Genomic DNA, 12326 nt, shown 5'->3' with positions numbered 1-12326 from the left:
ATTTGAAAGTAATCAACAGCGTAAATACGTAATTATTATTAAATCTAAGTATAACAGAAGGCCAAAAGAGATTACTTAAAATTATAATTAAACTATTTTAACAGAATAGATTTAGAATAAATGTAGGTATATACAATAATAAAATAAAATTACAACAGTGTGTGTATGATTGTGTGCTTATGTGTGTGTGTGTGCGTGTGTGTATGTGTGTGTGAGTAAGTGGGAGTGTGTGATTGCATGCATATTTAGATGTTAGCTACTTTTTTTATGATGATGATGTCATGAACTAATAATTAGCATTTTCAACTTTGGAAGTAAGTAACTATATCAAGCGGGGTATCATATAAAAGGTTTTCACCTGTACATTCTAAAACAGATTTTTACTTATTTTTATGCATCATAGTTTTTGAATTATCGTGCAAAATGACGAAAAAATACGACTGTAGTACGGAACCCTCATTGCGCGAGCCTGACTTGCACTTAGCCGGTTTTTTTCAATCTATAATTATTTTAACATAAAAATAGAGTAATTTCTGCTGGAAAGTATTTTAATGTGAAAAAATTGAAAATATTTGTCATTTACGCATTGTGACGTCATTATTCGCTTTTCGTACAACGTGACGTTAGTAATTAATTATGATAATAATAAGTAAAAATCATGATTTTTAAATTATTCTCTTTAAAAATGAATTCTAGCCCCATAAACTACCACTATACAAAAAATAGGCCACGCTGTAAGTCCCGCAAATTGCTATTGCGCTGGAACCATGTCTCATTAACATCGCAATGATGACATTTTGACGTCATTTGACGTATATTTATGTAAAAAATTACCATCAGCTCGAAACTTCAGTCTAGTGCTCACGTCATTAAAATGGCGGTCACGCGCATTAGCAATTTGCGGGAATTATAGTTGCATATCTGTAGGTACATATCTGTGACTGGCACCCAAAGCCACGAGATTTGACAGTTTTAAATTAAATTAAGTTTGTCCCTTTCTTATTACATTGGTAAGAAAAAGATCTCTACTGTAAAATTTAGTTGCGATCAGAATCAACATTGTAAATATTTTTTGTAGGTAGGAAAATAAAGACTGCTATGCTATGCTATTTTTGGACACAGTAAATTGTGATATTGAAATATGGATGCATTTTGAATTATCCCTTCCAGCGCCGGGCACCCACGGCGTGGGTGCTGTAAAAAGGTTGATAACCGTCAGCCGCCCACGTGTGGGTGCTGTAAAAAGTTTGATAACCGTCAGCCGCCCACGTCGTGGGTGCTGTAAAAAGGTTGATAACCGTCAGCCGCCCACGTGTGGGTGCTGTAAAAAGTTTGATAACCGTCAGCCGCCCACGTCGTGGGTGCTGTAAAAAGTTTGATAACCGTCAGCCGCCCACGTCGTGGGTGCTGTAAAAAGTTTGATAACCGTCAGCCGCCCACGTCTTGGGTGCTGTAAAAAGTTTGATAACCGTCAGCCGCCCACGTCGTCGGTGCTGTAAAAAGTTTGATAACCGTCAGCCGCCCACGTCTTGGGTGCTGTAAAAAGGTTGATAACCGTCAGCCGCCCACGTCGTGGGTGCTGTAAAAAGTTTGATAACCGTCAGCCGCCCACGTCTTGGGTGCTGTAAAAAGGTTGATAACCGTCAGCCGCCCACGTCTTGGGTGCTGTAAAAAGGTTGATAACCGTCAGCCGCCCACGTCGTGGGCGCTCTCTACATTTACTTTCGTTTGCATCTCAATCGATGAGACTTGTCAGACGCGTATACCCGAAAGGGACAAAACAACAAAAGAAATCATACTTACCGCCGCCTTTACTCCGCTAGTGGATGTCCGCCGCAGTAGATCCACCACTGGGGCACTACATGTCCCCAAACACCGTCAGAGGCATGCCGGAACCACAGCACGCCAACCAACCCGAGGACCACACCGTGAGCGACGGACCGCCCCGTGTCCATCCTCCACAGATCCTCACGAGGGCTAGGGCCATTCCCTTTCCACGTTCCCCATCCTCACCATCTCCCTCGCCCGTCACCACACTGGACAGGCGAGAGACCGGTGGGGCAGCCAGTGTTTGGATGGGCGATGAAACACTCATCACCAACCACCCACCACAGCCACACCCTCCACTCCTCGGGCTATGCCCCATGGGTGCATCTACTGCGCCCTCTGCTCACTCAGAGGGACGCGCTAACAATATCCCATGAAGAGAAAATAATGATCCTACTCTAACTTAGTACTCAATGCAACGAAACTGCTAGTACAAATAAAAGACAAAGATTTCAATTATTTAGTTTTATTCGATATCAATTTCGTCCATCTTCAGCTTGGCGGTCCTCAGTTCCTGCAGCAGTGCGCAGACTTGCGATTTGTCTACGATCACGTCGGTTGTGCACTGCGCGCCCGTGAACACGTCGTCCGACTGCAGTGAGAGGGTGACCGTGTCTACTGTGCCCTCGGGGCCGGGCGTTGCCGAGATGTCAGTTAGTTTGTTCACTGGAAATATAATAATACTTATTGAATATCAAATTCACTCCTAAAGGTATTTTTAAATTGCGTGGTAGGCTTGCACTTGACAACCATACTAAAAAAGCCATTGGACCCGCACTTGCCTAGAAGATGCCTATTCACTCTTGTAGGTACGCGGCAGAAAGTAATGTTTATCGGCCATTAGAATGACACTAGCTTATGCTTGCGACTTCGTTCTCGTGGACTACACAAATTTCAAACCCCTGTTTCACCCCCTTAGGGGTTGAATTTTCAAAAATCCTTTCTTAGCGGATGCTTACGTCATAGCTATCTGCATGCCAAATTTCAGCCTGATCCGTCCAGTAGTTTGAGCTGTGCGTTGATAGATCAGTCAGTCAGTCACCTTTTCCTTTTATATATTTAGATTTCGGCTTTATAGATCGTTGCCTCTGTAACTAAGTATATTATGACGTTTTGTCGGTCTCAACGACAGAGACAATGCTTTACTATTCTGCTATATCCTTCTAAATGTCGATGTATACATTACTTTCTGCCGCGTTCTGTATTTAAGTTATAGGAGGTATAGTACGCGACAGGTCGAGATGGCAATTGGCGTATGGGGCGGGGCGTTCCCTCCCCGATTGCCATCTTGACCAGTCGCGTATGTACTCACCCATGAAACGGTGTGTCCTCGCCTGCGCCTCGTGCGCCGCCCTGCCGCTGTCAGCCGCGTCAGCCAGCGCGGCGGCATGCGCACGCGGCACGCCCAGCACCAGCAGGTCTCTGGCGAGCTGCACGCCGCTGCAGCCGCACCGCTGTGCTTGCTTCAGCGTCCAACGCAGCACGGCTGCCGCGCGCGCGCTTTCTTCGCGCGATGCTGCAGACGATTTTAATAGATAAGTCTAAAATATAGATTGTTTAGCTGCGGCTTCGGTACTTGCTCGATGGCTCGTTCCCGGGAGCGCCTTCTTCGCTCCCTACAAGTTCTTTTCTATCTGCTTCCTTGTCCAAGTCACTCTCCCCATTCTGGGGCAGATGTCACAACGTCACGACCAGTGGCGTGCACAGGAGTTCAAGCCAGGGTATGCATTTAGGTATGAACTTATTTTACGGCAGGTTATAATGAAAAATAAGCATTGATTTATTACAATGAGGGTAAGCAGTGCGTTTATGCTTCTATGAGCTGCACGCCACTGGTCACGACGTGTTTCCGTTGGCCAGACTGTCTTGTTGGTGAGTGACCTCTCCCTCTTCTACACTCAGTGTTGCCCGTAACAATCAGCTTCTCTACTGATAATCCGACGACGCATGATGTGCCCGAAATAAGAGCAAAAATAAGAGAAGAGAGAAAGTAAACTTACATAAGTTGGTGTCCTTCAATATTTCCATGATACCATCGTCCTGAAAATAAAATGAATAAGTAAGTAGAATATATAGAAAGAATAATTTCTACCTAGCTGAGCTATGCTCTGATAGATCGCAGTCAGTCAGTCAGTGACTCTGACGCCATATCCATCAGTACCCTTATTATAAATGCAAAAGTGTGTTTGTTTGTTGGTTTGTCCTTCAATCACGTCCCAACGGTGTAACGGATTGACGTCATTTTTTGCATGGATATAGAGAAAGACCTGGAGAGTGACATAGGCTACTTTTTATCCCGAAAATTCAAAGAGTTCCCACGGAATTTTTAAAAACCTAATTCCAGGCGGACGAAGTCACGGGCATCAGCTAGTCCATAATAAACAATTGGATACCTACTGGTAGTCCTCTAAAATAGAATAGAATATTGTTATGATATTATACCCACTATTTGTCACACAGAGATGTTATTTGGCTGAGCTTTTAGCGACTCTTTGACGCTCTAATGACTGTAAACGGATAATGCTTTGTATTGTATTCACTTTCTAAGCTTTTTTACTTGTTCGTTTTTTAGGGTTTCGTAGTAAACAAGGAACCCTAATAGTTTCGCCATGTCCGTCCGTCCGTTCGTCCTCGGTTAATCTCAGAGACTATTAGTGCTAGAAATCTGTATTTGGCATGGGTATAAATATTAATCACGCCGACAAAGTGGTGAAATAAAATTTTGATAAATATTTTTTTTATGGTAGGTAGCTCCGCTACATGTAAAGTGGGGATGAATTTTTTTTCTCGTCTACCCCATAGTGTGGGGTATCGTAACCGTATTTTTAGGGTTCCGTACCTTAAAAGGGAAAAAGAAACCCCTATAGGATCACTTCGTTTTCTGTCTGTCGTGTCTGTCAAGAAAACCTATGAGTAGGTTTTTCCCATCGAAGCTGCCTTTGAAAGTAGTTTTGATAGCTGCAAAGTGTCGCTACTCAGTCGCTTCAGTACTGAGTGAACATACATATCACAGATTTCGTCACTGGCAGCAAGCGAGCCGTAGCTTAGTGGTCAGAGCGTCGGGCGCGATCCCATAGAGACGCGGGTTCGATTCCTGCCGGTCCGCAATTTTGATATGTATTTAAAATTATTTAGAAATTTCCTTGAAGTGTAGGTAAAACACTATCTTTCTATAATATAAACATGAATCACTAAATGTGTTGCTCATCGCAAATCTCGAGAACCGCTGAACCGATTTCGCTAATTCTTTTTTTATAATATTCCTTGAAGTACGAGGATGGTTCGTACGGAGAGAAAAATTTAATTCAACCTCACCCTCAATTTTCTAAACTCCACCCGAGCGAAGCCCTGGCGGTTTAGATAGTAAAATTATAAAAATATAGTTTATACTGAGGTACCAAAATCGAAATACTTAGGCTAAATCCTAAATCTCAGAAGTTATAAATAACAACAATACCTATAGACTTCTTAGCAGTTAACTGTGAACGACAGCTAAGTACCTAGATATCAGAGGTGGACTAACGCCATAGGAGGCCCAAGATGAGGCCCCGTCATGATTTTTTGTTCGCAGATTTGACCCTTTGAGTAATGTGCTTCTACCAGATTCTCAGGGTGAGATCTATAGAGCGCACTCAAGACTTTGCTTAGACTTAAAACGAGACAGAGCTACATCTCTCACATAAATCTGTCTCGTTTTAACTTAATCTTAAGTCTAAGCGAAGTCAAAGTGCGCTCTATAGATCTCAGCCTCAAATCACCAGATTCGCAACTCATCTGGGTTGTGTACAACGAAACAGGAAATGCGTGCGGTTCGCTTTGAAAAATTAATCAGTACCTGCTATAGATCCTCGGAGAGGTTCGTAAAAGATTTAATAATTTAACGTATATTTACCAAACTAGCTTGTGCCCGCGACTTCGTCCGCGTGGACTACACAAATTTTAAACCCCTGTTTTACCCTTTTAGGGATTGAATTTTCAAAAATTCTTTCTTAGCGGATGTCTACGTCATAATCGCTATCTGCATGACTAGCCCGATGCATCCAGTCGTTTAAGTTGTGCGTTCATAGATGAGTCAGTCAGTCAGCTTTTCCTTGTATATCTATATATATAAAAGGAAAAGGTAACTGACTGACTGACTGATCTATCAACGCACAGCTCAAACTACTGGACGGATCACGCTGAAATTCGGCATGCAGATAGCTATTATAACGTAGTAGGCGTCCGCTAAGAAAGAATTTTTCAAAATTCAACCCCTGAAGGGGTAAAATAGGGGTTTGAAGTTTGTATGAAACTCTGTCAGTTTTGAAGTGTCTATAAAGAAGTTTTGTAATTAATATTTTTGCAATTAACAGTACCTATTACATATTTTATTAAGTTCATTTATGTTAAAATCTCATAGTTAAAGATCAACCCTAAGGGTGTAAAATAGGGGTTTAAAATTTGTGTAGTCCACGCGGACGAAGTCGCGGGCATAAGCTAGTTATGTATATAGATATAAAATATCGAATATGCTTGCTTATCAAAAGTTGGTATTTTAAATATCTTATGTGTTAATGTGAGGTACCTACAAATTACAATGTTTGTTCCGTAATATTAACTTTTCAAGTCATAAGACAAACTTAATTAATTAGATTTGTGTGTGTACAGCAAAAATTAGTAAACCACTCCGTCGAAGTGAAGTGAGATTTATTTATTTCTTATTACACCAGAAGATCTATATATAGTACGCGACAGGTCGAGATGGCACTCGGGGTATAAGGCGGGGGGACACCAATCACACCCGCACGTCGCCCGCGCTCGCCGCCCCCGATTATATAGATTTTTTTCACGCTCGTCTGACGACGATAAATCTATATAAGTTCCGCAAATTGCTAATGCGCGTGGCCGCCATTTTAGTGACGTCAGCACTAGACTGAAGTTTCGAGTTTACTAAAATTACATGTCTAAGTTTATTGCTATCCCTTTCATAATGTTGCTTGCGGAAAAGGATAGCATTAGATTTAGACTTGGCCATTTAGTTTAGTTTAGAGATTGAGTCCACAAGAATCGGCCCCAATAATATACGATTTAAAAAGTTTCGACATCCTTTGCGAAGTTTACCCGACGTAATATTTGGGATTAAATATAATAAAGGATTTCTCAACGTTTGGAATTGGAGGCCCGCTAGACTTGAGGCCCGGAGCAGATCGTCAGTCCGTCCCTGTTTAGTATTCAATTAAAACCCACCTAATTACTATCTTCTTATCCAAGCTCATTGGAACAAATCAGCGATTCAAAGAGTTTCGACATCGCTTGCGAAGTTTACTCGACTCAATGTTTGGATTGGAGGCCCGCTAGACTTGAGGCCCGGAGCGGATCGCCTCCTACGCGCAACCGTCAGTCCGTCCCTGCCTAGTATTCAATTAAAACCCACCTAATTATAATCTTCTTATCCAAGCTCATTGGAACAAATCAGCGATTCAAAGAGTTTCGACATTTGCGAAGTTTACTCGACTCAAAGTTTGGATTAGAAAGAATACAATACAATACAATACAATACAATACAATACAATACAATACAATACAATACAATACAATACAATACAATACAATACAATACAATAGAATAGAATAGAATAGAATAGAATAGAATAGAATAGAATAGAATAGAATAGAATAGAATAGAATAGAATAGAATAGAATAGAATAGAATAGAATAGAATAGAATAGAATAGAATAGAATAGAATAGAATAGAATAGAATAGAATAGAATAGAATAGAATAGAATAGAATAGAATAGAATAGAATAGAATAGAATAGAATAGAATAGAATAGAATAGAATAGAATAGAATAGAATAGAATAGAATAGAATAGAATAGAATAGAATAGAATAGAATAGAATAGAATAGAATAGAATAGAATAGAATAGAATAGAATAGAATAGAATAGAATAGAATAGAATAGAATAGAATAGAATAGAATAGAATAGAATAGAATAGAATAGAATAGAATAGAATAGAATAGAATAGAATAGAATAGAATAGAATAGAATAGAATAGAATAGAATAGAATAGAATAGAATAGAATAGAATAGAATAGAATAGAATAGAATAGAATAGAATAGAATAGAATAGAATAGAATAGAATAGAATAGAATAGAATAGAATAGAATAGAATAGAATAGAATAGAATAGAATAGAATAGAATAGAATAGAATAGAATAGAATAGAATAGAATAGAATAGAATAGAATAGAAAAGAATAGAATAGAATAGAATAGAATAGAATAGAATAGAATAGAATAGAATAGAATAGAATAGAATAGAATAGAATAGAATAGAATAGAATAGAATAGAATAGAATAGAATAGAATAGAATAGAATAGAATAGAATAGAATAGAATAGAAATACATTTATTGGTTGATCCAACACACGATAAACTCAAATATTTACAAAAAAACATTCCTTAAAAGTTAATCCAACAAATAGGTACCTAGTGTCTACAATGTGTCGTGCCAACGAACGGGCCCGATCTCAGCTGAATGTTGTGGATACACGATGTAACCACAACGCTTTGGAGGCCCGCTACACTTGAGGCCCGGAGCGTATCGCCTCCTCCACCCAACCGTCAGTCCGTCTCTGCCTAGTATTCAATTAAAACCCACCTAATTATTATCTTCTTATCCAAGCTCATTGGAACAAATCAACGATTCAAAGAGTTTCGACATCGTTGGCAAAGTTTGAACAATCCGTAATACCTCAGTACCTATTTCGTGATTTTCAACTCAACTGGTCGAGCAATTAGGTACTTTCGTAAGATTTCGTTTGATGTAATTCACCAGTTTAGCTGTTTGTTTACATTTTGTTTTTGTTTCGAGTTTTTTATTGCACGAAGAGAAATACACGTGCAAAATTCGCCAATTTCATAATTATATCCTGTTAGCTAAGGCCCTCGTCCGCGTGGTTTTTAGTTTTTAAAATCCCGTGTGTAGGTACTCTTTGATTTTCCGGGATAAAAGTAACTTTTGTCACTTTCAGATTTTTTACTATCCATGCAAGGAATCATGCCGATCCGTTGCTCCGTTGCGGCGTGCTTAGGGATAAACCAACAAACTGACAAACTAGAAAACCATCAAACAAACAAACACACTTTCGCATTTATTAATATGGGTAGTGACTATCCTATAAGCCGTGCAATTCGCCAACGCGAACTTTGACGACCTCCCTGGCGCAGTGGTAAGCGCTGTTGTCTTACTAGTGGGAGGTCCCGGCCTCGATTCCCGGCTGGGGTTTGGAATTTTATTATTTCTAAACTTTTGGTCTGGTCTGGTGGGAGGCTTCGGCCGTGGTTAGTTACCACCCTACCGGCAAAGCCGTGCCGCCAAGCGATTTAGCGTTCCGGTACGATGTGTAAAACCGAAGGCGTGTGGGTTTAATAAAAACTGCCATATTCCAGGTTAGCCCGCTTCCCTCTTAGACTGCATGATCACTTACCACCAGGTGAGACCAGGGTCCAGGTGAGATTGCAGTCAAGGGCTAACTTGTATTTTCTTCCTGTCCTAATCACACGCTACATGCGGTCGGCACAACATCTATTTTTCTTCCACTCACTTCTGTCATCCGTCAACGCATTTTCCACCCCTTTTACACGCATATCCTCTTTCACGCAATCTATCCATCTTTTCTCCGGTCGTCCTCTCCTCTTTTTTTCTTCCACGTGCATATTTAACATTCTTCTAGAGCCACCTGTCTCTCTTCCCTCCGCATTATATGCCCATACCATGCCAGCCCCTCATCTTTCATCTTTTGTATCTGAATTTTAAAAAAAGAACTTGAATTTGTAGAATTTCTAGAAAATCGACTTACAGGCTGTTCTTCCACCACATGCTGCAGTAAGGTTCTGAAGATCGTCGCAGGCAGACTGCCAAGCGCGTGCAGCGCTGCTAGCGCCCACAACGGACAGTCGCCGTCGGAACAGAATTTGAATTTCTAGAAATAAAATACAATTGAATTGAATAATATGTTGAAATTGCAAATGCAAATGTCGGCCGGAGTTTGTTGTGGGCTCTTCTCAGACCAGGGCGCGTTTGGAACCCTCGTAGCTGTAGTTCTAAGTTTACGTAATTATAACTATTATCACGATTAAGCACATAAACAATTGACAATCAGCGTTCAATAGTAGGCAATAGGCACCTTTTTAGGGTTCCGTACCTCAAAAGGAAAAACGGAACCCTTATAGGATTACTTTGTTATCTGTCTATCTGTCCGTCGGTCTGTCAAGAAACTTACAGGGTACTTCCCGTTGACCTAGAATCATGAAATTTGGCAGGTAGGTGGGGTGTTATAGCAGACAATAGGCGAAAAAACTGAAAACCATGAATTTGTGGTTACATCACACAAAAAAATTAAATTGTGGTCATGGACTAATAATTAGTATTTTCAATTTTTGAAGTAAGATAACTATATCTGGCAAGGAAAGCTATGAAGATGTCTATTGTCTAGCTATGATGTTGGAGCGCGCTTGCCTCGAAAATGTCTATTCACTCTTGCCTTGATACCTAAGTTAAACGTACCTATTTTGAAAAGGTAATGGCTTTGACTTTGACTTATCAGTTGACGACCTCCCACTTCACCAGCCCACCACTGCGCCAGGGAGGTCGCCCTTCATCCCGCCCTTGACTTGATAGCATTAACGTATCACTCACCATGGTTTAAACGTTTCACTCCAGTTTGAAGCCAACCGCCTGGAACAAGCGGAATATAAAATTAGCATAGGAATTAGTGAGTACAGTACACATACTATAACGTTAGGTATTAACTATTAACACACTTATGCGCAACGCATATCTGCGGAGTGGAGTGGAGCCGACTGAACAGTTTAACATTTTTAGAGTTTCGTACCTCAAAAGGAAAAACGGAACCTTTATAGGATTATTTTGTTGTCTATCTGTCTGTCAGTCTGACAACAAACCTACAGGGTAGGTACTTCCCGTTGACCTAGAATCATAAAATTTGGCACGTAGCTAGGTCTTATCGCAAACATTAGGGGAAAAATCCGAAAACCGTGAATTTGTGGTTACATCACAAGAAAAAATTAAAATGACGTGTTGTTCATGAACTAATATTGGTATTTTCAATTTTCTAAGTGTGAGGGTATCATATGAAAGGTCTCCATCTGTGCATTCTAAAACGGATTTTTATTTATTTTTATGTATCATAGTTTTTGAATTATCGTACAAAATTTCGAAAAAATACGACTGTAGGACGGAACCCTCATTGCGCGAGCCTGACTCGCACTTGGCCGGTTTTTTTATGGGGTCAGGAATTTTATTATGTTTTTGTACACATTGATTTATTTACTTTCACACACGGTTGAAACTTGAAACTGTTATAATGAAATTGAGCGCGAGAGGAGCGAGCTGATTTTTTTCCATGTTCGTGACCACCCACTCCGATTCGGACCCATCAGGTAAATAGTCTGCATCTGATTGTCGGCACTCGGTTGGGTGTTTAGTTTTCAGTCTACCAATTTCAATTATTTGTGTCAAAGTAAATTTAAGTTGTTATCCAAACATCTGCCTCTGTATGTATGCGTTGGCCCTTAGAATAATAACGCTCCTACACCATTGTTATGTTATAAATGTCACGATATCACGCGGTCAATGAAGCTTCAATAGTAAATAGAGATTTGATAGGGTATGGTTTATGTCACAACTATGAATAAGTTGCATGCCTGAGTTCTCCACAATGTTCTCAAAGGTGTGTGAAGGCTACTAGTCCGCGCTTGGCCAGGGTGGTGGACTATTGTCTAAGCCCTTCTCATTCTGAGAGGAGACGGCGATGGGCTTGAGATGATTGATTAATCTTAACTATTCAAGCAGTGTTAGCCTAGTGGTTAAAAGACGTTAGCCTCCGATTGAAGAGGTCGGGGGTTCGATCTTCGAACCCGAGGACGCACCTCTTACTTTTCGAGTTTTTTTAAATTAATTCAGATACAAGTTAGCCCTTGACTGCAATCTTACCAGGCGGTAAGTGATGATGCAGTCTAAGATGGAAGCAGGCTAACCATAGAAAGGGTAGGTATGGCAGTTTTTTTATTAAACCCACCCACCCCTTTGGTTTCTACACAGCATCGTACCGGAACGCTGATTCGCTAGGCAGCACGGCTTTGCCAGTAGGGTGGTAACTAGCAGCGGCAGAAGCCTCCCACCAGACCAGACCAGATATTTAGAAATTGTAAAATTTCAAACCTCTGCCGGGAATCGAACCCGAGACCTCCCACTAATAAGACCACAGCGCTTACCACTGCGCCAGGGAGGTCGTCAAAGGAAACCTGCATACCTATAGTACGTACTGAGAGTTGTCCATACAGTTCTCAAAGGTTGGTAAAGACTGCCACATACGTTTTGTAGTTTTATAGATTTGTTGAGCATTGTCTTTGTCGTGGAGACCGACAAAACATCACATAGGTATGAGTGACAGAGACAATGCTCTACAAAGGCGAAATGTCATTCTAATGG

At 40.6% G+C, this 12326-nt stretch overlaps 1 protein-coding gene across 1 annotated transcript; it reads right to left on the bottom strand.

Annotated features, from left to right (window-relative positions):
* Positions 1 to 2283: 2283 nt before the first annotated feature.
* On the bottom strand, positions 2284 to 10648 carry LOC117992296 (COMM domain-containing protein 4). The gene is made up of 5 exons (XM_034979961.2): positions 10512 to 10648; positions 9673 to 9795; positions 3828 to 3867; positions 3140 to 3343; positions 2284 to 2493 (listed from the first exon to the last, which is right to left on the bottom strand). The coding sequence occupies exons 1-5, from the start codon at positions 10512 to 10514 to the stop codon at positions 2294 to 2296; spliced, it is 570 nt and encodes a 189-aa protein (XP_034835852.1). The 5' UTR covers positions 10515 to 10648; the 3' UTR covers positions 2284 to 2293.
* Positions 10649 to 12326: the final 1678 nt, after the last annotated feature.

This window comes from Maniola hyperantus, chromosome 21 (assembly GCF_902806685.2).
Source record: "Maniola hyperantus chromosome 21, iAphHyp1.2, whole genome shotgun sequence".
Taxonomy (NCBI): domain Eukaryota; kingdom Metazoa; phylum Arthropoda; class Insecta; order Lepidoptera; family Nymphalidae; genus Maniola; species Maniola hyperantus.
The sequence above is the reverse complement of the archived record's forward strand: the minus strand, read 5'-3'. Positions and strand labels throughout refer to the sequence as shown.